This window comes from Necator americanus, chromosome IV, assembly GCF_031761385.1.
Source record: "Necator americanus strain Aroian chromosome IV, whole genome shotgun sequence".
NCBI lineage: Eukaryota > Metazoa > Nematoda > Chromadorea > Rhabditida > Ancylostomatidae > Necator > Necator americanus.
This window is the reverse complement of record NC_087374.1, coordinates 32,951,077-32,976,590: the sequence shown is the minus strand read 5'-3', so window position 1 is coordinate 32,976,590 and position 25,514 is coordinate 32,951,077. Positions and strand designations below refer to the sequence as shown.

General features: G+C 42.7%; 4 protein-coding genes across 9 annotated transcripts; 1 reads left to right on the top strand and 3 right to left on the bottom strand.

Moving 5' to 3' along the window:
* Positions 1-1,277: 1,277 nt before the first annotated feature.
* RB195_003513 (uncharacterized protein) lies at positions 1,278-8,685 on the bottom strand (the record flags this gene model as incomplete). 4 transcript variants are annotated; one of them, XM_064201199.1, is made up of 7 exons in its annotated part: positions 1,278-1,414; positions 1,471-1,587; positions 1,663-1,791; positions 5,151-5,237; positions 7,689-7,820; positions 7,893-8,024; positions 8,625-8,685. In XM_064201199.1, 7 exons carry the CDS (start codon positions 8,683-8,685, stop codon positions 1,278-1,280), a joined length of 795 nt encoding a protein of 264 aa, XP_064057077.1. The 4 variants fall into 4 exon arrangements, with proteins under 4 accessions (XP_064057077.1, XP_064057078.1, XP_064057079.1 ...); XM_064201197.1 differs by having other exon boundaries at positions 1,278-1,399; XM_064201198.1 differs by having other exon boundaries at positions 1,278-1,399; positions 7,689-7,811.
* Positions 8,686-12,141: 3,456 nt separating this feature from the next.
* On the bottom strand, positions 12,142-15,250 carry RB195_003512 (uncharacterized protein; the record flags this gene model as incomplete). 2 transcript variants are annotated; one of them, XM_064201194.1, is made up of 4 exons in its annotated part: positions 12,142-12,283; positions 13,276-13,373; positions 15,000-15,082; positions 15,151-15,250. In XM_064201194.1, 4 exons carry the CDS (start codon positions 15,248-15,250, stop codon positions 12,142-12,144), a joined length of 423 nt encoding a protein of 140 aa, XP_064057075.1. The 2 variants fall into 2 exon arrangements, with proteins under 2 accessions (XP_064057075.1, XP_064057076.1); XM_064201195.1 differs by having other exon boundaries at positions 12,221-12,283; positions 13,272-13,373.
* Positions 15,251-15,492: 242 nt separating this feature from the next.
* Positions 15,493-20,613, top strand: RB195_003511 (uncharacterized protein; the record flags this gene model as incomplete). Of its 2 annotated transcripts, none has more annotated exons than XM_013449264.2 (20): positions 15,493-15,640; positions 15,747-15,827; positions 16,065-16,188; positions 16,258-16,336; positions 16,422-16,505; positions 17,358-17,488; positions 17,627-17,726; positions 17,800-17,880; positions 17,971-18,048; positions 18,145-18,289; positions 18,446-18,571; positions 18,874-18,992; positions 19,044-19,206; positions 19,264-19,374; positions 19,523-19,638; positions 19,809-19,892; positions 19,948-20,043; positions 20,105-20,236; positions 20,314-20,391; positions 20,482-20,613. In XM_013449264.2, 20 exons carry the CDS (start codon positions 15,493-15,495, stop codon positions 20,611-20,613), a joined length of 2,208 nt encoding a protein of 735 aa, XP_013304718.2. The 2 variants fall into 2 exon arrangements, with proteins under 2 accessions (XP_013304718.2, XP_064057074.1); XM_064201193.1 differs by having other exon boundaries at positions 15,747-15,863.
* Positions 20,614-21,489: 876 nt separating this feature from the next.
* On the bottom strand, positions 21,490-23,986 carry RB195_003510 (uncharacterized protein; the record flags this gene model as incomplete). The annotated part of the gene is made up of 6 exons (XM_064201192.1): positions 21,490-21,572; positions 21,684-22,058; positions 22,122-22,307; positions 23,606-23,699; positions 23,759-23,889; positions 23,947-23,986. 6 exons carry the CDS (start codon positions 23,984-23,986, stop codon positions 21,490-21,492), a joined length of 909 nt encoding a protein of 302 aa, XP_064057073.1.
* Positions 23,987-25,514: the final 1,528 nt, after the last annotated feature.

Here is a 25,514-nt window from a genome sequence, read left to right as displayed (position 1 = left end):
GAAAAGAGCAGTAGCACTTTTTATGTTGACAAATCTCACGATTTTTTCTTCAGCACCTACTAGTCACCGAAAAAAATACACAAATAACGCAAAATATACATGAATAAATATAAATATAATATAAAAACGTATAGTAAAAATATAGGAATCAAAACAAAAAAGTTTATGTTACTGTCAGTTGCGTGGGTGTGTGCAAAAGGGGGGGGGGGGGGAAGGGGAAGTCATATTTCGAATTCCTCGGTTGCACATCCGAAACAAATGAATGTCGTGAGAACGCTTCACATGCATGTCGCTGTAGAAAAGACAAGCGATTTTGCTAATAACAAGTGAAGAACTTAAAGAAATAAACTGTAGGACTTGAATTTTCAGGCTAATGTATCCTAATATGCAAAATTGAAGCGACTTTATTTCGTAGGGACCTTTTTTCTACCTTTTTTTCTTTCTTTTTCTTTTAGGAATTTCTTATACCCAACAAAGCTCGAGTTTAACTATTACGTTGAAATGTGCATTAAATGACAACTACCCACTCGTAAATTGTGGGAATTGTGCACTGTACGTAGGAGTGAAAAGTCTCCGATATAACATCTGTGCAGTTTATGGATCGGGTGTAGCTCAGTCGGTAAGGGGTCCGACTGCAGATCACACGGTTCGAAACTGCTTTGGTCCTGACCAAGGCCCAACTCATCTCTCCGGGGTCCATAAAGTTATATTAGACTTGTCTGGGAGGATAAAAACACTGACTTGATAGATCGGCCCGCCCCCGCATGCCATTGTAAAGGTCAACACGCGTTGCAAAACCTCAACGATCACGAATTCCAGTAAAACGCGAGGGCGGATCCCAAGTGGATTGACACGCCAGAGGCTTTTAAAATTAGTGCAACTATTGGAAAATGAAAAAAGACTAAGAATAAAACGAGAAATACTTCCAGAAATTACATTAATTGGAATTGTTTAAGTTTCTTTCTTCCCGAGGTGACCACTTACACAAGACAATAGGATCCTCTTTTTCCAATTAGAGCCAAAAAAAAGTTACGTTACGAATTTCCTGAACATATCACACACTCATGCACACAGATGATGGATTTTTTTCTACTGTCCTACATAGAAATGACTTGAAAATTTCCTCTAAGAATTTCTGTACGTTTCTCTGTGAGCCGGTCTCACAATTCTTGCACAAAAAAATTCTAAATTGTGGAACCCTTTATTTAATCAATGATCATACTCCGGTTCAATACAATAATAAAGTTTAGCACAGAGGAAAAAAAATGATGTTGCTATCATCCTTTCTTCGAACCCCTTTTCGATGCGGGAGGAATGCGTAGTGAATAAAGTTTACTTTTAGATGATATCAAACTATTTGTGGCAGATCTGGTAGATGGAGTAGAAATTGAGCTTCTGGCTGTAAGAGACGTAACTAAAACCATAAAAACTATAAACGATTTCCGAATAGTCTGGAAAAGAAATCCATACTAGATTCGCGTCCTTTTGGAATATGTATTTTTAAAACAAACTGTCCAACTAGAATGAAAGCAACAACGATTAGGCATGTAGCACCAAATGTTACGAAGAAAATTATTTCCTCATAATCTATAATAGATCTATTTTTTTGTTCATGATTATTTTCAACGTTTTTCCATAGAGAACAAATACTGAAAATCATACCCTCATTGCTTTCCGTGACATAAAATAAACCCTCGTGAAAGTGGCCGTCAGCACTTGCAGCCTTTATCAATCGGTTTAGTTCTCGATTTGGAGCCAATTGCAGATAACTGTCGCCAATCATAGAAAAAACTGAAAAATGAAAAAAAAAATATTCCCCAGATCTAAAGATACTTAGAGATTTTACAAGTTTCAAAATGAATACAGGAAAATCTTTGCGAATCATTCTTAGGTTGAAGACCACTACTACAAAACCTAAAATCTAACTCTAATCGTTTATCCGGCCTTTTTCTCCGTCACTACTTTATTTCAATTCATTCCTATTCGCAAGTTTTCCGATTAGGGACTCTTTGCTCCGCGTGGTTTCGCTTATCTTTCCCTCGTCATCGTAAAGAAATGTCTTGGGAAAGGCGTTTCTTCCTACGAAGCACGTTAGAACAAGCTCCCGGGTGCGGGACAAGAGGTACTCGTGAAAACCGGCTGACCGCTCCTGTCCTCCCTTCGGCACCGCGCGCCTCCGGTAATTAGGCTTATCCTCCACGACCGCCTGAGATCACCTACACCCTATTGCTCTCTAATCAACGCCGCGCGCGACTCGTGCCGCGACGAAGCGGTGGATAGTGCGAATTTTGAAGGAGGAGTGAAGAACAATTGCCGAGGCGAATTCTGATGTACGAATATAGTAAACTAAGCGCATATTATTGGGAATAAAGGAGAAGAATAAGTAAAAATTATTTCAAAAAGATGCTCCAGGGAAAAGAATAACACGCATATATTTTCAAACGTCTCATAATTTAACACATTTCATGCCCTAAGTTTTCTATATAAACTAGCAGTACATAAGTATGTGTTTGTCACGATGCCATTCAATGAATTCGTGTTCAACTTTCAACTGCGGCAGTTATAATAACAGCAACATTATGCGCTTATTACTTTGAATATATTCTTTAACTCCTTTCTACATTTTATCTTTTCAAAATTTTACATAGATATAATGTTTATGTAGAGCAAGTATTTAAATATGCCAATATTTGACATATTTCAATACTTGCTTGTACGTTTTATACAGTTTTATATAATAAAACTTTGTATGGTTCTTCAAACTTCTTTCAACAGCGTTTCATCACTTCATTTCTATCTGTTTTCTGCATTACATCAATATGAAAGGTTAGGTGTATTAGTGGCGAACAGAGACCTTTGTATCTTCGAGATATACCTTTAGGTACAGTGTATGTCTGCGAGGCATTATTCGCGCCTCCTTAATCGTTGGATGCCAGTTTTACCCAGCTAGATAAGCAAAAAGAAATCCATAGAAAGCGAAAAATAGTAAAGAGGATAGCATAACATTGATCAGTGGGACATTTTTGAAACATCTCTTGCATTCCCAAGATGAATGAGTGCTTTCCATCTAACAACTCGAAACTGGGTAATTTCATTTTCACTCGCATTTCTAAATGACATGTCACTTGTACAAACCTATTTCCGCCGCGCTTACAGCTCTTATGATGCGCTTTTAAAATCAAACGGAAAGGAAAGTACCTGGTGTTAGATGTTGTTCGAAGATCTACATAAAATGTGCTTGTTAGTTAATATAAAAGAAGGAAAGAATGTCAGAATTTCATTATTTCCTTCTTTTATATTAACTAACAAGCACATTTTATGTAGACCTTCGAACAACATCTAACACCAGGTACTTTCCTTTTCGTTCGATTTTAAAAGCGCATCATAAACTTAACCCGAAAAAATCGCCGTAAAGTGGCAGACGGGCAAATGGGTGGGGAGGGTGGCGTGGGCGAGGCGTCTTGAAGACGTAGCACAAGGGGAGCAACCAGGTTACTGTAGCGATCATGACGGTATCAGGAGACGCGCGGTGCAATTAACGACGCTCATCAGCCTCCTGGATACACGGCGGCACATCATACGGGTACCTCTTGACCGTTCCCCCAAGCTCCCATGTGCACGCTCCAGTCCCCTTAGTGGTCTGCTCACTGGTTTTACTTGAATAAGCCGGTGAGCGAACCTCATTACTCTATAGCCGCACGCACGTGGACGCGTCGCGTGCGCACGGATGATTGCAACTGAAATCGTAGGACAGAACGGTGTCTTTCACTCCGTTTTTACGACGATTAGAGAGATTTGACTGGAACCCCGTTTTTTTCCGCAATCTACAATCCCAGCTCTATGATATCGAGACGTTTTGGGTGTCGCACCACGTCAAAATTGTGATTAGGCGCTGCTTTTAAAGATGTTATATTGAAGTTTTCGGATAAGGATCTGTGAACGAGCAGATGATGATCGGGTACTTCACGCATGTGAGAATGAACACACTGAGTCCATTCACAAGTCCAGAACAATGTGTATAGTAGGTTTGTCTTGTCTTCGTCTCCCTAAACGACACAACTTATTACGGGCGATAGAATGCGGACAATCTGCACTCCATGTACCATTGTGCGGGTGGGGTAGCTTCTACTGTTTACATGAGTTATATTAGTTAGATTGCGGACGTTCAACGACAATGGAATTGGTCTTCCTAATAGCGTGGTAAGTTGTATCATTGGGAAGACGAACGCACTTCGTTTCATGCGCATAGGCTGCACCGATCCTTCACCCCCTACGATCCAACTTGTTACGCGATATAACGCAAGCAATTCCGCCAATGTCCAACATTCACAATCCAATTAATGTAACTCAAATAAGCACGGGAAATTGCATCTGCCTCACTTGCACAATCGCAGACGAGTGGCCTATTACCATCGTCTGCTACCCGTAGTAAGTCCCATCGTTGGGTTGCAGCCGAAGCTGCTTCACACGCTTATTTCTAGTTCACTACAGGGAAGCGAACGTCATGACAGTGTGAAACTACACCGTTACTCCTCTCTCTACGTGGGCAGATCCCATCCTCGTCATTTCCGTGATACGCTGCCTTCGAGGCACATCGTGTATCGCTTAGTTGATTTTGTACATTTTCGAGTAGGCGGCAGTGTCTTTCACATCCGGAAAAAATGAAAAAATGTGCGATATTGGCATAGGGATCAGGTCATACCTCGCAGCAGTTTCTGAACAAATCCAAAAGAACTAAGAAAAAACGAATGTTAGACCAGACAAAAGCCCATTTTCCATAACGTTTTTTCTTTAATTTCTACGACTCTATATTATAGTCAAAACAACATGAAGCAGTTGCGTAAGCGGTTGCGCTCGAAGCGAAGGTGCGATGGAGCATAGCCGCTAGGATCGAGTGAGGACCACTGCTACCACCGTTCGTTGTTGCAGTTCGTGATGGTCCCACCTCGACTCCAGCCGCTTTTTCTTCCGCGCAGCTTTTAGCACAACTGATATATGCAACCGCACCGTCGTCTTCATGTCATTTTAACTCAACTATATTCACTTTACCGCATTGGACAAGAGACACAGGTCTGCATCGCGAGTACAATTACACCACATGCAAAACCGTCTGGACCCCACCGTACCCACCAACTTGGTTTATAGCCTACCTGGTTCTCCATCTCCTGCAATATATATCACTTTTCTCAATCCTAGCGTAAAAAGATTGGAATTTCCCTCGAGTACAACTGCTGGACCTGCAGAGATGAGGGATAAAAGATAAAGGGTAAGCCTTTGGCGTATCAATCCGCTTCGGACGCAGCAGCGAGTTCTGATTGATATTCGGAATCTTTGAGGTTCACGAATATGTGTTAACCTATATAATAACGTGCGGGGGCCAGCCGATTTATTAGGACAGCGCTTTTTTTGTCTTCCCAGACAAGTTTGCTACCAATTTATCGATCACGGAGAGAAGAAAGGCTTGATTTTCATTGGAGGGGGATTTTGAATCACCGATCGTCCAGACAGATGCGAAATTCCTGCCTACTCGCTCCAACCACCAATTCAGCGGATCATTTTTCGTTTCTTTTCCTTTCTTCGCATTTCAAATGCCCTTTTCTCCGACACTAATCATTTCAGTGAATGGAGCAACTTTCTCTAACCTATTTGTGAACAACATCCCAAAAACATTAATCCCGAACACAGAATCAACGCAGTCTTTGCTCGGTGCCACAAAAAAAGGGAAATTTTGAATGTAGAAGTGACAGCCGTCGAGGTTTGGGGGAGACGGGGAGGGGGTAGACAAGTGGGAGTGAAGCCTTCATACAGCATGTACCTACTTAGATACTTAAGTGCCCGCCTTCACTAGACGCGCGGATCTCAGATCTCAGGTGAGGGAATGAAACGAGTGGAAGAGAGATCTCTTCCACTCGTTTCATTCCCTCGCCACTGTCGTCGAAGATGTTTTCAAGTTTCTTGAGTAACTTTGACGAGCTCCTTGAGCCGTATCCAGCGGAGCTCTCAGCTGGTCCATCAGTGTTGAGAACATACCACCTCATCACGTTTGCGGCCTCCCTCGAAGGCGTTTAGCATCTCTCCGTATCCACTCTAGCGTTCTTTTAGTTCATCTATCGTCTCACAATGTGACCGGCCAATCTATGCTTTGCTTTCGATGTATAATCCGCTAGGACGGGACATTCCTCCTAAGTCATTCCTCCTAAGTCGGAGCTGCAAAGACCGGCTGTGTGCGTGTTGTGGTGTTGTGTGTTGTGTGCCTAGGTGTTGTGTGCCCCGGTTAAACTTCAGAAGAGATCTCTCAAAGGTCATGTGGGTAGTGAGTCGCTTCCTGGAGTGGCAGTGGAGTCTGCCCACGTCCCGGTGTGTAAGAGTGCTGGAAGAAGTGTCAAGTCGAACAGACGCGCACGGAGTTCTTAGTCCGTAGCTTTGTGCGACGGGTGCGAATGTTGCCCATGCTGCTCTCATTCTTCTATTCAGTTCTTCCTTCAAGTCGTTTTTCATGTTCATAGAACGTCCGAGGTATACGTATGACGAAGTATCCATGATCTGGGAGCCTTCAAGGTGTACTGCTACGTCCTCGCAGAAGACGTTCTTTATGAACTGCGTCTTATGTCTTTTTATTCGCATAAGTTGTAGGACGAATTTTGGTTGTTAACCTGCGATCGTTCTCATTCGAAATCAATTACGACAGATTAGGATTATTAAAACACAACATTTATTGTGTGAAAGCATTGCAAACCTTCAATTTCTAACTGGAATGTATCGGCACCCGTTTTCTGTAAACGATCTTTCTGGTAAACAGTTATTCTTCTTGTTGTCACTAGCAGCGTTACCGGCCATCTCGAGCACTTCGACGGCAAAGTGTTCCAGAACGGGCAGCTAGGAACACCGGAGCATAGTTCCCTTGGCGAAGCATATGGTGAAAACGTGCGACTGAGAATTGGAGTGCAGCATGCGACAAACTTTCCAAAGTGGATGCTTTGTGGTAAATTCGTGCTAAAACTTATCAGCACAAACCATGGACCGTTAATGACATTTTATACCAAAGTTTCATTTGTGTTGGGCAATTTTTTAAAGGAATCACCCCACTAATCTGAGGTGGTACGGATTTCAAGTGGAGTATTCGTATACGGGATGGGAGACTATGGAGAGGGGGGTAATTCGTCCCTTCCTTCCTAATTGCCGTAAAAAAACGGCAAGAAAGATGCGGCGCCGCACAAGACTGGCGCGCTCCAGTCGAAATCCCTGTACAAAATAGTGCGCCAAAACGCCTGAAGCCGTATCTTCCGGGCCGTTTTTTACGGCAATTAGGAAGAAATAGAAGAAATCACCCCCTCTCTATAATCTACGATCCCGTATACGAATACTCCACCTGAAATCCACCTCAGATTCGTGGGGTGATGCCTTTAAAGGGGCGGGTGCAGCGCAATCGGTAAGAGGTTCCGCTGTGTCTGCACGCTCGATGGGAGGTTCGAATCCCTAGTGCCAACCAAGCCTTTCATCCTTCTGTGGTTGATAAATTGGAACTCTGACTTGATATATCAGTTAGCCCCCGTAAATCATTGTACATTGGTTGGTTACGCGTTTGTGAACCTCAAACGACACTGAATGGAAGTGAACGCGGTGGTGCATCACAGGCGGATTGATTGAAACCAGACACCATACCCTCATCCTTTAAGTAATGAGTTTACCGTTATCATTCTCGATGCATCGGATATTGTTCAAGAATGAAAAGTTGGATCCTTTAAAGTCATTATTCCTGATGACTATCGCGCCTTTAATGAACCATAAATTGGAAAGTACATCGATTTTTTCTGGAAGTGCTGAATGAGAAGATACTTTTGTCGTAACTATCTGGTTAAACAACACAGTAATCCCAAACAATTAAAAACAACCTGTCATCTTTTCCATCACTAGATTACCTCTGAGAGTCGTGCAGTTTTTTGAGAATAAACTTAGAGAATCATTGGCAACAGGTCCGACAATCTCACAATCAACAGCTCCAGTTCTAGGCTCACAAAGTTCATCTAAAAGTAATCAATACATTTTTATTGCCATGATACATACGGTACACATAGTCGGGTTAAAACGACATGAAGCCCGGCGCATTTGCGTAAGCGGTTAAAGCGATGGAGCGTTGCGGTTTGGCGAGCGGAGAAGACCCTCGCTAGCATCACTCGTCGCTGCGGTGCACGATAATCCCGCTTCGATCCCAACCGGTAGCTCCAACACGCCGGTTCCACTTGAGGGGCACCTGAAGGCACCGTATCACAATTTTGAAGCAGTGCGCGACCCACACCGAAAGCGTAAAGTTTGTATAGTAGACTGCGGAACCTAACATGATTCTGCTCATCCTTCCCTCTTCGTAAAAAAAAAAACGGCGCGTGAACCGCTTTATTTCCAACAAAGTACCTTGGAACGCGCTTGTACGTACACGATACGATCACCTCAGAACCGTATTTATTGGTTTCACTTGAACAGGCTGATCAGATGACATCGCAGATCCTCGACGGCTCGCATTTGGATGCGGCGCGTGCGTAAGTATGGTGCGTTGCCGTTGTCAAGTCCTGCCTTTAAGCCTCATATCACTTGGACCCGACTATAAGATGTTAGAGTAATACACTTGCCCATGTCCACAACACTGACATTGATGGCGTATATTAAGACTATGAACGCAGCAATCAGCATCAACGATAAACACCGCCCAGTCCAAGAATAGCAAAACTAGTAAATGAGTATAACTTACCTCGATATGTCCACAGACAGTACATGTTGTAAATATTCACATGTAATCATTCTATACAATAAACACCAGCATCAATAAAATCTCCCTGGTGCGGCGATGGAAGAATTCAAAGGTCTTGATGGGTGATGATCTTGAATGGGCTCAGAAACGATGAAACGGAGCAGCGATGGTGCGACAGCGATAGTTACACATGTACCAAAAACGAGGAAATTCGCGCTTCTAAGCTGCATCGACAGAAGATTGGAGTTCAGCTGAGGTGACACATTCAACATCGTTACATCACTGTGCAGATTTCGCTGACCGTTAAACAGTGACATGAATCCTACGTTGCTTGCTCCGTCTTCTGGCGCAAGAGAATGAAATTAACCTATCCATAAATTCTGGAACAATACACGATACGGATCGTGACCCTGTAGTAGAGAGTTAGGAGACCTAAGGATCTCAAATATTCAGAAATATTCTTTCTAGCCATTATCGTCCTGTTTGAGTCCATGTAAAAGCTCTACTGAAGCGATGGCGTGAGATACGGTCAATAGGCAAAAACGAATTCACCATTCGCGCAGGATAAACTCGTCGTCGAGTGAACAGAGACTTCTGGGGCTGTTGAAACCTCTGATTCACCGATTTCTGAGAAAAGTCTCGTATTCTTGTCTTGACAAAACGGCTACCTCCGGCAACTCATTGCGCAGGCTAGCTACACGTTCATAAACTTCAGAAGATACTAAATTGGAGTGAACGTGGTGGCGCATCCCAGGCGAATTTATTAACGCCAGACACTTTATCCTTCATTCTTAAAACGACATCCGAAAGTGTACACTGAAATGGAGATTAATGTATATTGAGAAGTTTATGTCCATGACACGTGGAAGATATCAACATCTTGCACCGTCATCGAAAGTGCCTAAAGTAAGTCGTCTTCGCTTCTTTGGTCATATATTAAGGACCGGCAGATCGCATTGTTTAACGAGCTCAGAGGAGTTTGTCGGGTTCGAGCTGGAAGAAGCCATCTGGCCGAAAACGGAACTTCTGGACTGAGGTGGTGAATGAGGACACTCGGGGTGGATAGGCAGTTCAGGCGAGGTTTCGCAGAACCTGGAATAGTGAAGAATGGATTATGTGCAAGCTCTCGCAGAAGATCGAGAAGGTTGGGCAGAGCTGTGTTCAAGGACGGCACACCTCGGCGAAGATGCGAGTAATCGCGTCAGGCCGCCGATTAAGTCAAGTCATGCCCACTGTTATGTGACTCTTAATATAGGTGCTTTCGGCGTACTTTCATCATATTACAAGTATAGTAGGGTCAAAACGACATGAAGCATGGTGCAACTGCGTCCGCGGCTTCTCTCGAAGCGTGGAGCGTAGTCGTTAGGAGCGCACTGGAACACTTGCTGGCACCATCTATCACTGCAGTTTGCGATGGTCCCACCTCGGTTCCAACTGCTGCCTCCGCCGCGCCGTTTCGAGCGCGCAAATGATACTTTATATTGTTTTGACCTAACTATAATGGAAACCCGACGTCTCCAAAGGCAGCATACCACGAATTTGACATGGTATGGATTTCCCATGAAAAGCTTCCATACAGGGACGTAGATTGCGTAAAGCCAGGTGATTCCGCTCATCTTCCCGCAGTCGCCGTAAAAAACGGTCCGTAGGCCGCCGTTTTTTTTTTTTTTTTTTTGAACGACAGCTTGCGCGCTATCCTTGTGCACGCGGCGCATCAATGTGCGATCCTTCGAGGATTAAAGGCATCACCCCACGAATCTGAGGTGGTGCAGATTTCAGGTAGAGTATTCGTATACAGGATGGGAGACTACGGAAAGGGGGTGATTCCGTCCATTTCTTCCTAATTGCCGTAGAAAACGTCCCGGAAGATACTTCATTCGTTTTGGCGCACCATTTTGTACAAGAGGTTCGATTGGAGCGCGCCAGTCTTGTGCGCCGCCGCATCTTCCGGGACGTTTTCTACGGCAATTAGGAAGAAATGGACGGAATCACCCCCCTCTCCATAGTCTCCCATCCCGTATACGAATACTCCACCTGAAATCTGCACCACCTCAGATTCGTGGGGTAATGCCTTTAATAAGTTCAGTTCACCAGCTTATTCAAGTCAAACAAATGAATACACTACTGAGGAGAACGAAACGTGTACATAGAGGAATGTTCTAGCGCACCTTGTAGGAACTAAAGCGATTCCCATGCCGTTTCTTACAGCGATCACGGAGAGATGGGCGAAACCACGTGATTTTCTGCAATCTACGACCCCGTATAGAAGGTTTACACGTCAGATTTATGGTATGCTGCCGTTAAAAGTATCACCTCATGAATCTGAGGTGGTACTGATTTCAGGTGGAGCATTCGTATACGGGATCGTAGAATATGGAGAGAAGGGTGATTCCGTCCACTTCTTCCTAATTGCCGTAAAAAAAATGCCCCGGCTCCGAGCATTCTGGCCTGCTGTTTCCCACGAGTTCGATTGTAGCGCGCCAGCCTTGCGCACGCGCCGCATCTTCCGGGCCGTTTTTTACGGCAATTAGGAAGAATTGGACGGAATCACCCTCCTCTCCATAATCTAGTATGCCGTATACGAATACTCCACCTGAAATCCGTACCACCTCAGATTCGTGAGGTGATGCCTTTAAATGCAAAAATCTCCAACAGTTTCTATATGTTTACAAACGAATTTGGAAAAAAAAATTGGGTCCCGTCTGTTGTGCTCCATTTCCGTCCTTCCGACGGATTTACAGAAGACATCTGCGCGATGGGACCTCAGCTCAACAGTGCAATTGCAATGGAGTGCCAGCAGTCACCTGCGAGACTCGCCCCGCTTCGAATGGGACCTTGCGCTAGGTTGAACCACAAATTAAGTCATTTCAACCAGACTATATCAACTTATTTAGCACGAACTATCCATAGTCATTCACTGAAAGCCAAACGACTGTGTTAGCGAACATAATCTAAATGAAATAGAACTCGTTAGACAATAGTCGATAATAATTGCTGCGAGAAAAAATGAACATGAATAAGAAAAAGTTGGCTACATTTGCACAATTCGTAATCCGTAGGAGAATACACATATTTCTGGAGAAAAACGTAAAGTACAGTACTGAAAAACTGTAATTAAGATGGCTACTATTAAGAAGTTTCTAAAAGCACAAGATTTGTAGACGTAGTCGGATGTGTTAAGACGGGTGAGCGCGACGCGTCTCCCATAACTATTTCTCTCTTCCTCTCTCTATTCTCTCTCCCTCTCCTTTTCTCTCCTTCTCTCTCTGCTTGATAAGATTTCATTTCCCTCAGCCCAGCTCTAATTCAGCTCTGATTGAAGACTTATCGCGCTCACCCAATTGACTTGAATGAGATGCTTGTGAAACTAGTAATAAATTCACATTCGATTACATTTCTTAACAATCAAGGAAGTTAGCAGCCATAAGCAGTTCTAAAGACAATTGGGGCTCAATCCGAAATTCTGGTATTGCTGCGTCAGAGTTCTCGTAACGACTCCTGTACAAGAAGTAGTGGCATACCTTCTGCAGTATATGAGATCTGAAATTTCCCTCTTAGTTTTTGTGGCAGTGGAATCGAATATCTACTACGACATATAATAATAAATATCATATGTTTGGATCAAACGACATGAAGCACGGTACAGTTGCGTAAGCGGTTACGGTCGAAGCGGAACGGCGGAAGTATGTAGCAGTTATACAGTAGAGCCAAAACGACATGAAGCACGCAGGCGGTTGCGTACTCGGATTCTCTCGAGGCGCTTCGGTGGAGCGTATTGGCTAGGGCGTTGTGAAACGCTTGCTGGGAACACCCATCGCTGCGGTTTGTGACGGTCCCACCTTGGTTCCAACTGCTGCCTCCACCGTGCCGCTTCGAGCGCGTACAGAAATGCAGCGCAACTACACTCGTGATGCATGCCGTTTTGGCCTGACTATAATCGAGATTGGACAATCGCGAACTGCAGCAATGAATGGTGGCAGCAGGGTCCTCACTCAATCCTAACTGCTCCATCGCACCGCTTCGAGCGCAACCGCTTACGCAACTGCACCGTGCTTCATGTCGTTTTGACTTTACTATTTATATGCAAGGTCTACCAGAAAGAGTCAGCATGTTTACCCGGGGGGAGTAACGATGAATGGTATACTAAAGAAAAATAAGTTAATTAAAGTCCTGCAAAATCAGATCAACCAAAAAAATCCGTTACCGCTCTACGGAGGAAGTCACTAATATTCTACAAATGTAGAGGCTCTCGTTGTTATTGTTGAAATTTGCGAATCACTAATTGCAACGACGAGCGGTGCTAGCACTGGCCCTTCATCGATCCCAACCGCTCGCTCCACCGCGCCGCATCGAGCGCACCCGCTCACGCCACTGTACCGAGTTTCATTTCGTTTTGACTCGACTATATCTCAGTTCTTAAGTTTCAATCCTATGTCGCATGCTAAGATGAATAGAAAATTAGGCTAGAGATTTGCTCTATCTATAATGACAGCTTATGAATTATTTTCGAGTAAGAATGAAAACGAACGAACGGAATGGAACGGAAATGGACAACGTTTTGCTGGTCGTCAACTGGATTGCTCGGTCCATTCATCATTGCACGAATAGTACCGGAAGTATACGCAAGTTCCTGAAAAATTCAAATTCGGCTGAACTCTGGTGCATATGCGTAAGTGATTCTGCTCGAAATTAGACCTTTGCAAATTCCAGTCGGAGCTTAGAGATGAGTAAAGGTCCCACCGCGCTACTTTGAGTGCAGCTATTATTGCAATTGCGGTAGGTTTCAAGCGACTCCCAATTTCCGGTGTACAGAACTTATTATCTTGATCACTGCATCCTCCGAAGTCGAAGGCGAGGACACCGTGAACAAGGACTTCGGAGGATGCAGCGCTCAGGATAACACGTGATTTTATCCATCTTGCAGTTCTATTCTTTCCGGTGATCTCATCCCGAACATGTGGACTACAATACGATGCAGCTGGTCACTCCAGTGATCATTTTTGCTGAACGATAGCGTGACGTCCTACTCATTGATGGATTTCGCATTTGTTATTGCCTTGATATCGCGACTAAGGAGGTGCCACAACAAGAACTGCATTAGATTTGAATCTGGATGCGCAAGCCTCCTATTTATTCTCTGTATAGCTGAGAGTAAATAGGAGGCTTGCGATTCCTAGCGATGATTTTCGAATCAAATCGTCGCTAGGAATCGCAAGCCGTCGTCTTGGTTTAGGAAGAGTTCGTCCGTTTGATTGTATCATTAGTATCTATGAAAGTATTCTTTCTCCATTAATTCGTGTGGATATCACCCCGGTATTGAAACGTTCATGTTGTGTTTATATGTTTATAACATATGTTTTATGTTTATAAGTACCGGCATTCGTGTTGGCCCATGCGACCGCGACACATACGCTGAGACTCGCCCTCTCCTTCCTCTTCCCCTTACCTTTCCTGCTGTGACCCACGTACCACGAACTGGACCATCGAAGGCTCCTGACTCACTAAAAGCACCGATACCCTAACGAACCACGACACATCGAACATGTTTCTGCATAGAACTCAGGTACGATGGCACTTCTAGAGGGTCTGTACGATTTTTTCGAGTAATTTTTTCGACGGGCTAATTTTGAGGTCCTTTCACACGTTGGCAACTGAGAAGATGACTTATCCATTCAAGATATAAATTAAAACAGTGGACAGTTCTCGAGAAAAATCGAAATCAATCAACCAAATCTGCTTCTCACCGCTAGCTTAAAGACATCACCCCACGAATCTCAGGTGGTACGGATTTCAGGTGGAGTATTCGTATACGGGATAGTAGACTATGGAGAGGGGGTGATTCTGTCCATTTCTTCCTAATTGCCGCAAACGGCCCGGAAAATGCGGCGCCGCACAAGGCTGGAGCGCTCCAATCGTACTCCCTGTAGAATATAGTGCACCAGAACGCCCGAAGCCGTATCTTCCTTACCATTTTCTACTGCAATTAGGAAGAAATGAACGGAATCAGCCCTGTCCATAATCTATTATCCCGTGTACGAATACTCCACCTGAAATCCGTACCACCTCAGATTCGTGGAGTGATGCCTTTAAGCGTTTGCTCAATGAAAGCGGCGTTCATATCTAAATTTTGGTAATTTGATGATGTTATACCCATGTTTTAAATATGAAAGTACCCCTTAAAACACCTCAACGTCGCCCTCCGTCGTTCCTTTGCACAGGACCCCAAGAAAAATCCAATATCGGAAGAAATGCCTACTCGTCTAAGATGAAACTTGATTCCATCACTGCTAACCAGTATGAGATAATCATAGTCCTTTTTTGTAACGTATGCAGGCTTCTCTGAAATAGTTTACATCCAGCTTGGAGTACTGAAGGATTCCCAATTTCCACGAACATTTAAAACTCACTTTTTTGATTTGGTGACACCGCTTTGTTCAGCCGCATCTTTCCGGTTAAACCGCTCATTCCGGATGAACATCGAGATAATGGGCTTTCCGCTAAAATCATATCCAAGCTCGATTACTTCGTATAATTCGTGATACTGGGAGTGGTTAATTGGAAATTATTATTCCGACATTTCGGATGACACAAATTCAGCAAGCTCTGGCCGTTGTAAGCCGTATTTTCGCCGTCTCATATTTGTAAACTTTAAAATCATCTTGGGGAACCGACGACATATTTTCTTGCCTAGAAAGCTTACATATCTTATACAGAAAAATTGTATATTTTTTCCAGATCACACATGTGACATGTCACGATTAATTACGTTAGTTCCCCTCCGTTGTACCGCGTTACGAACAAGACTCGCATTTCCGGATGTTCCATCTACCAGTTTTATCGTATCACCATTTAATATTCGTTTTTCGCCGACACCACTTGCAGAATTTCTTCTAAACAGTAAGTTAAATTCGTCTCTTCTCTGATTGATGAATGTGCAATGTTTCTCCTGTCTTCTGTATCCCATTTTGTTAATTAATATGTTTTATTATTAATTCTGATTCAGCGCGAGGTTTTCGTCAGAACAACGAGAGGATAAAATCAGGGAAAGACACTTCTAGAGATAAGAACAAAGCACGAAGATCAGGTTATCGTCCACCAGATTATCCGTCGTATCGTCCAGGTTTTCCTCGTTGTTCTATTCCTGTTCGTCGTAGAAATTTTAAGGCAGGAAAGAGTTTTTAAGTTAAGAAGATTTTCACTGGAGGTTATTCGAACTGTTTTTAAACTGCAACGGTTTTTTTTTCTGATTCTGAAGGAAACTATTTTTCTCTGTAGTTGGTAACTTCTATTCCTTTTCGAGTTCCAACAGCACACACTTCAGATGGCAGACATAGTGCCGATAGCGAAGGCGACAATGACGAAGATCCAAGAAATGAACTTCTGGCCAAAATGAAACGGTTTTTTGCCATATCTCTCTTTGCGTATGGGATTCTGTACATGATCAGGTAATAGCACATTTTCAATATTGTTCACTTTATATTGAATCCTACTCTTAATAATTTCAAAACTTACAGCCCTAAATCGGATGGTCCTACTGGTTTTGTGGCCATAACTTGGAGTGAATTTGTTAATCAAGTCCTTCCAACCGGACAGGCACGTTCATCTAGCCTTTCCTTCTTTGACCTTTCAAATCTGATGGACTACTTTTTTTTGTCTTTTTCTTATCGTGTCATATCAGATTCACAAGATTGTCGTTTTTCCTGAAAAAGATGTTGCATATATCTATACCTATGCTGGATCGAAGATGCACTCGGGAGAGCCGGTATGTTCTGATTTCTTACAAGTTTTCTTTTTTTTTTTTGCAAACTTGGAGTTTTCGGGAATCAGACAAGTTATACTGTCATTGTCGCTCTTTGGAACTTGTTTGGATGCCTCTGAACTTTTTCCTTCATTTATTCGCATCATCGTAACCGACCGTAGCATGCTACTTTCTCTCCTATGGTGAACTCAATGTTTCTAAGCCTTTTAAGGTGTGTTCGGTGAACTTACATTGTGAAACTAAGGTTTCTGAAGCGCCAAATAACAAAGAAAGTTGATGTCTAAGAGTCTAAGACTTGCCCGCGGAGCCACGAAATTGTGGTCGAATTTAATATTGTTATTGTTTTTGTGCTGGAATTGCTGAAGCTGATGGTCATCTTTCGTGTGAAGAACGAAGAACTCGTTAAAGGCGAATTCGTCTTACCTCCCCTGCGTTCTTTAGAATATTCCCATTTGAGGAGTCATTTTTGTAACATATATTTAAATGGATTGCGTCCCAACACGTGCTTCCGTCGGCTTTCCCTCGCAGTTTGCCGTACTCATGTTCGCTGCAGCACAACTATGTGGCCTATCAACTATTCTCATCTACGTTGAATTCGAATCGTGGAAAGCCCTGCTGCATATCGGCTGGGATTCCGCATATGGAAGATCTTTTTTTTCATAAGTCATATCAAATCCGTGAATGAATGTTCGAAAGTGAGATCTTTTGTAAGGATTCCTTACTGTCGGCGTTATAAAATCCATCTCAGCTAGATATCAGTTACTGGTTATCCCTTCTTTTTTTCTCGAAAATACATCCAGGCTAACTACTTTGCTTCTTTCTTTGTCCTTTTTTTATCGTCTCAAAACTTCGTAGATGGCAGCAATCTACCGTATGGGGATTCCAAGTGTGACACGATTTGAAGCGGAAGTTCGAGCTGCTGAGGCAGCGGTACAATTACCACCGGAACATTGGACGCCAATCCAGTATCGCCGTATGGATGTGGTGTTAGTTTTGCGACTCCTACAAGCTTTGAAATTTTTCACTTTCTATAGCTTAATGCTTTGTGTAGCCGTATCCTGCTTACGGAGAAAGTGGAGCCTATTCCTAATTTTGATTATATTTTTGAACACATTTCTGTTTAGCAGCCAGTGGTTGACACTTATCCTTGTTAGTGGCCTTGCGATCGGCGCATACCTTCTTTTCCGCAAATTCAAAGGATCTTTCAATATCTCCGACATGATGGTCTGTTTAATAATAATAATTTCTGCACATACTGGAGCTTCTGTACGATATTTTCAAATGTGTTGGTTTGCAGTCCAACATAACGAAAGGGAAGTATACAGTTATTGATCCACACAGCCCAGAGGGAAAGAAACAACTAAAAATCAAGTTCAAGGTGATTGATTTTCCCACATTTTTATTGTCACATAATCTTCATCCGCTTTATTCTTATTAGTGCTGTTGGTGACGTTTCATTTCCCTTCAGGATGTAGCTGGCTGCTTTGAGGCTAAACAAGAAATCAGTGAATTTGTTGACTACCTCAAAAATCCAAATAAATACACAGTAAGTAATGGATATCACTCCTTGTTTTGAACCATATGGGTCTTCGGAGATGAAAGTGGTTTTTCGTCCCTTCACTATTATAAAAAGAAAATTAAGAAATTGGGTGCAAAGCTGCCTCGAGGAGCTTTACTAACTGGTCCACCAGGATGCGGAAAGACATTGATTGCAAAGGCGTTAGCAGCTGAGTCTACCGCTCCTTTCATTTCCATGAATGGATCCGAGTTTGTTGAAGTTATCGGTGGTATGTTCACTCCCCTTTCTAGAGCAAATATTTCTGATTTCATCGCTTTCGGACTTCATAGGTGTTCATCTTTATTGTTATCAAATGTTCTAGAATTTGTTCACTTCGATTGATTGCTTTCCTTGAAGAAATTTCAAATTTTTTGAGTTTCTTTAGGTCTTGGTGCTTCTCGAATTCGTGGTCTTTTCAAAGAAGCTCGATCTCGTGCCCCATGTATAATCTATATTGACGAAATTGACGCTATTGGAAAGAAACGAAGTGAATCGAAAGGAGGTTTGGGTGGTATGTTATTTTTTCAAGCATGGATTTGTTAAAGCGATTCTATACTGCCTACTTATTTCATTGTTTTACGAGCGACTATTCCTTCAAGTTTTCGATTCTTAAACCACCATTTTTAATTCTTCGTCCAGAACCGGGAAGTTCTGCTCCTTGTGCACAATAACTCTATATAGAGGCTTTACGATTTAAGGAAACCAATATATTCTTGTGATAGTTGTTGGTGTGTGCTATCTTTTGAAGCGAATTTACACCTTTTGAATTTGGTTATGAACTAACATATGTCAACTCTTCAAAAAGAATTCCAGGAGGTTCTAACGAAGAAGAACAAACGCTCAATCAACTACTAGTTGAAATGGATGGAATGGGAAGCGGACAAGGCATTGTGGTCTTGGCCAGCACAAATCGACCAGATACTTTGGATAAGGTGAGTATCTTGTGGGATTTTATTAGCACTAATGCTAAGAGTTTGTTTAAGGCTTTACTGAGGCCCGGACGATTTGATCGACACATAAGTATCGACTTACCGACAGTAATTGAACGAAAAGAAATGTTTGAACTGTATCTTAAGAAAATTAAGCTCGACCATCCATTTAACAAATATGCTCATCGATTGGCACAAATGACACCAGGCTTTACTGGTAGGTAAGAATATCTCCGTGGGACTTTTGTAGCAACACTAGCTCCTTGAAATTTAGGTGCTGACATCGCTAATGTTGTTAATGAAGCCGCTATTCGCGCTGCTTCTACTGGGAAGCGTATTGTTTCTGTGAGAGAGTTGGAGTACGCCATGGACCGGGTTCTAGCTGGTTAGTTACACTTGTTCCTCTATATTTTTCAACTATTAGAACTTAAACGGAGTAATCTTGGGAACTAATTAGAAATTCCTGGTTTCGACTTAGAATAGAGAACCATGGAAGGAAAGGTCTTCAACTGTATGTCGAAACAGTTTTTCAGGTGCGGAGAAGAGGTCACGTACTCTAGTTGAGGAGGAACGCGAAATTGTCGCCTATCACGAGGCTGGGCACGCTCTTGTTGGTTGGCTACTAGAACATACAGATGCTCTTCTCAAGGTATGCAATTGGAATAGTAGAAATTTGGCCTTATTATTACTTGGTACTACTATTAGTACTGATATAAACATCATTTGCAACGGCTGTTATTCACTTCGTAAAGAGATCTCTTTACGAAGTGAAGCTCTTAGCTACAATTCTTACTTGCGCCTCGATCCAACTTTTTGCAGGTCACTATTATTCCTCGCACTTCGGCTGCCTTAGGTTTCGCGCAATATAGTCCCAAGGATAAAAAACTGTTTAGCAAAGAAGAGGTCTGCTTTGTCTCAAGTGGTTTTTTCAACACTTTCAACACTACACTTTTCTCAGCTCTTTGATCGAATGTGTATGATGCTAGGTGGTCGTGCAGCAGAAAACATAAAGTTTGGGCGGATTACTACAGGTGCAGAAGACGATCTCAAGAAGGTATCGCTGTATTATTAACGAATATTCTGCTTTATATAAGATGTAGGTGGCAATTACACAGGTGACAAGATCTGCATATAATCAAGTTAAAGTCTATGGCATGAACAACGTGGTCGGCACATTATCCTTCCCTCCAGACGATGATTTCAAAATTAAACCATTCAGCAAAAAATTTGGACATATCATGGATCAGGTGAGATAGCTAACTTTCCTCTTAGAAATTTTGTTGTCCAGTATTACCTTCGTGATCACGCGAATTTCATGTTGTAGGAAGCTAGCACCTTAGTAGGTCAGGCATACCGTGCCACAGAGGCTCTTTTAAGAAAAAATGCGGATAAGCTTGAATTGGTATGTGTGAAAATTCTTTTTTTATTTTAACAAGTGACGTTTGTTAGTATAAACTATTCGATGTCGACCAGCGCGATGTCACTTCTTCAGATCGCTCAAGAATTATTGAAGCGAGAAATGCTGAACTACGACGACGTCAAGAATCTCATTGGACCTCCACCACACGGTGACAAACAAGTTGTCGATCTAGTGGACAATGTCCTACCTAAAGACGGGAAATAGTTGTTTGTGCAAACAGATATGGATATATTAGATGTATAATGTATAGAATGAATATTTGAGTACTTTCGCTGCATGCTACTTTTTTCTGCTATTGCTTTAGGCATTTTCCTTTTGAAAACTGCTAAACAATTGTTGTTGCGATTGTTGTTTGGGAAGCCCTAATTGATTCTGTTCAGCGGGATTTTCTTCTATTAATAATGCTGAACGGAAATCAGATCAATGAGGTTATTATGCGTTAATTAAACATAGTTTTTATAGTTCCAATAATGAGGCAGGCATGTTTGTACAAAGGTTATAATTAGAATTGGGGAATTGCAGTTTTTGCGAAAGAGATTGTGGGAACTTTGAAATATATTCTGCTCTCACTATTTCTTATTGCTGGAAGTATTTTAATGGCCAGTACCAGAGAAACTTTCTCAAGTCGGGTCAAAACGACATGAACACGCTACAGCTGCGTAGGCGGTTTCGCTCGAAGCGGTGCGGAGGAGGTAACGGTTGGAATCGAGGTGGGACCATGGCGAACTGTAGCAATGAACGGTGATAATAGGGGTCATTACCCGATCCTGACCGGCACGCTGCAAACAGGAACTCCGCGCTCCACAGCGCTGCCGTCTATGCAATTGCACCTTGCTTCATGTCGTTTTGACTCTACTATATTATTATTGAATTGACCACAAAACATTTAAAAAAAAGCTACTTACGCTACACAAGGATTCACAAATACTTTAGCGGTATGTGTTTGCTTGAGTAACTCTTTTAAGTGTTTTTTTTTCTTAAACTACGCATCCCTCTAGAGTTTACTTGGTATGAATTTTCCTTTGCTTTTTTTGTGCCTTAGGTTGACTTGACTGCGAAAAACTACAATATACAATATATTTAAACAATTTCCATAGAAAACATCATGAATAAGTGGATCATGACGAGCTTGATTAAGTGTGCGCCTAGTCTGGTAGATGTCTCTGAAAATAAAGTCTAGATGAATCAAATCCATAGTACTTCATGGACCTTCTAATCAACAATCATGGACAAAATTTACTGACTTTCTGTAAAATAAATAACAAGAAACGTACTGCAGGAATCGACAGTGGTTAGATACTTGATGACGAACGGTTCCTTTGCTTGTTTCTTTCCAATACACAACTTTGGATTGCCAGAAATTGCAATCGCAGTCCTCATATCGTCAACTTTCATGTTAAGCTCAAAAAGTGCCGTCAAATCTGTGAGCTTTGGATTGTTTTCAATGACCAGCATCGGCATGCCACTGTTCTGTCCTAATTGTCGAAGATTTTTCAATCGTGGAAATGACGTAAGATTGCTTCCTCTGAGTGTTAATGTTCCGTAAACCACTTCGATTTGATCAAGTGATCGATTATCGGTCTCTTTGAGATCGATATTGTCGAAAATGAATCGGCAATCGTATGGTAACGGTTGTCGATAGGAACATGCTGCAACAATCGTATCTATCTCGAACCGACGAATTTGTCGATATGTTAGGCATAATGACTTACTGAACGGCATTTGAATTGTTCTGAATGTACCCGGATCACAACGTTTCTTTTTACATTCTTCCAACAACTGAGACGTGTCCAATCTGTGATTGTTCAAAATAAAAAGCTTCACTCTTCTTCCATCAACAATGGTGAAGTTCGGTAGTTTTTCCAGAAGAGGATTATCGAAAATGTCAAGCGATGAATCTGTAACATTCTGAGTTAGGGATTCAGAGCAAGTACGACCATTTCCTCATCATTAACGATATTCTGGTTTGAAAAAAAAGCCTCTTCGTTCTCCGTTTTATTCGCAGGATCCGTTTAAAGGCAGCATACCACGAATCTGGGGTGGTACGGATTTCAGGTGGAGTATCCTTACATGGGGTCGTAGATTATGAAGACCGAGCTGGTTCCGCTCATTTCTCCCTGAATCACTGCAAGCAGCCGGCCCCTGAATGCTGTTTTGTACGATGCCTTCCACTGCACCGCGCCACCTTTGCACGCGTAGCATCCCTTGCTGCCTATCGGGGCAGTCCGAGTTGATTTTCGACGAATCGCACGGCGTAGGCGGCGTAAGGGGTGGAGCGTTGCTATAGATGGCGTCGTACAAAACGGTATTCTGGAGGCGGCTGTTTGTAGTAATTTAGGGAGAAATGAAAAAAAAAACCACCCCGGTCTTCATAATCTACGACCACGTATACGGATACTCCACTTGAAATCCGCACCACCTCAGATTCCTGGTATGTTGCCTTTAAGTGATTTTAGTCGTCTGATTAGAAATGTAAGCGTACTGGAGGTAGAAGAACGAGCAAGACTATAAAATAGGATCTTCTTGATCACATTTTCTGTTGGACAGCGCACTAGAACCGAAACCTACCCAGATCATATGAACACGACGTATATTAGATTCAAAACGAGATGAAGGACCGTGCAACTACGTAAGCGGCTGCACTTGAAGCGGTGCGGTGCGGCGAAGCGGTTAGCATCCATGGGGGACCCTCGCTAGCACCATCTAGGGATGCAGTTTGCGATGCTACCGTCTCGATCCCAACTGCTTTCTTCACCACACGGCTTCGGGCGCAGCCTCTTACGCAACTATACCTTCCTTTATGTCGTTTTGAACCTACTATGTGGAAGTGTGAGCTTATTACATCTACAGTCACAGCTAAACGCATTGAGTCGGTTCGAAGCACTGGGTCTCCGGGTGGATGCATTTGTCCTTTTCTCTTCTTTTCTGTAAACTGGTTGCGCTCAAGGTGTCCCCATGAGAATGTCAAGTCCGCTGTCCGACTAGCAAGGACCCACCGTGGACGCATCCGATGCAATTGCATCAAGCTTTACGTCGTATTCACCTGTACGGATTGAATGCAGGGTGCTCCTACCGATCGCTTCACGAGCAACTAATGTTTTTTTGTGGGGAAAAACCTCTTTCTTTAAAATTGGTCGCCTCCAATAAGGAGGTCTGAGTAGGGCGACAATTAAGATAGGAATGGAATTCCACTTACCCTTAGGTAATTCCACTAGCTGGGCATCGGTAATCTGAGTTAGGCTTGTATTGAACAATTTTAGTTTAAGTATTGTAGTTACCGTTCTTAATTTCTGAAATAGTGTATCTAAAAAGAGTCACGAAAAATAGCACTTAAGTGTTGTCAGTAAACTTCGAAAAGATTCGGATGCTGCATGATGCGATCGTCATCCACGCTGAGACGCAAATGTGTACAGTTGCTCATTCTTTCAAACTGTTCATGCGTTCTTATATCGCAAAGATTGAGCCGTGGTCTAGCGGTGACTGAAATTTAGCACAAAATAAATACTTTTTACATTCGAATGTTCTTTTTAAACTTACAGCTCATTAATGGGCAACATATGAGTAGAATCAACCACATGCTAACGCAGAAACTAGGAAAGTGAACGTTATTGGAATGATAGTTGTGCTATTTGTTGTTGTTCAGTTGCGTGATTCAAGTGTGTTAATGAATCACAGTTAACGATAGACATCTGAATTATTGATCGAATTCGTCCAATGCCTTAACAGATACAAACAACTTGAATCGACAAAAAGTAGTTCTAGCGACTGTCCCGACCTGTCTCTACCTAACGACTATTCGCGAACAGCAAAACAGAGGCAAATTTAGAGCATAGCCTTAAATTTACAGGCTATCTAGTTACAGGTTTGTCCAATGAACTTCGTCGAATCCTAATGCAGAATGAGGCAAATAAAAGTGGCGCGGGGAAGAAAAAGTTCCAGGAAAAGAGTTACATCAAAGGCAAGGAGATAGTTCGCTAGCCTGCCCATATGCTCCTCAGTATCAGATAGATATCCTCTTCCTCCTCCTCCTCGCCTCCAGTTTTGTGATTGGCTGTTCACTGAGATTGCAATGAATGGCTTGGATATGGATCTTTCTTTACTTCTGATGAAGAGCGGTTTCACCTGAGTGGTTATGTCAACTCTCAATGGGAGGCACTGGACAGCGGATAATCCGCATCACTTCCGCCATGATCAGAAGGTTGATGTGTGGTGTCCAGTGTCTGTACACCGTATTATTGGTCCTCTTTCTTTCATCGGGGAGGGTGTGGCGCAATGAATGGCTTGGATTGTCAAGCCTGGTACCAATTTATCGACCTCGAAGGGATGAAAAGCTTGGTTTGCACTAGGGCGGTTTCGAACCCTCGACCGTGTGGCTACAACGGACCTCTAACCGCAACTCATTGTAGAGGCCAACACGCGTTCCAAAACCTCAACGATTACGAATTCCAGTAAAACGCGTTGGTGCATCCCGAGTGGATTAATACGCCAGTGACTTTATCGTTTATCCTTTTTTCTTTCATCATTTGGTGAACTTGCTGACCAGGTCTTAAAATTACGAAGAGATGAACGGTGGACTAATGATTTTCAACATCTCCTATAACCAGGTTAGCGAACTATCTCCTCTTCTTTGATGTGTTTCTTTGTAACCTGGAACTAATTTTCACGGGCCACATTTATTGGGAAAGTTCAGGTTACAAAGTCCCACCCTGTTTTTAGTTGAATAAGTACATGTTCGCCTTACTTGGGACTAATATAATACTACTACTTAATACTTGCTAATTTACTTGGAGAACTCATTGATAATCGGATGAGAGTTGCCTTGTTCCTTATAACATAGGGGTGAGTAGCGTAAGATGAAGAAAACAAACTAGAACTGACGGTAGACCGCTCGTACAAACGGAGCCCATTGGTACAGGGCTGGTGAGCTGGTTTTGAGTCTAATAGTGAATGATTGGGTCCTTGATCACCTTGACTCCCGTTGATCTTCGAACTGGTCGAGCGGGCGCCAGTAATTCTTCTATTTGTCCCGATCGCGTGCCAGAGTAGCCCAGTGGTTCCTCCTTTCGCCCTTCGTGGGACACGAAGAGCATCATATTTTTCTTTCT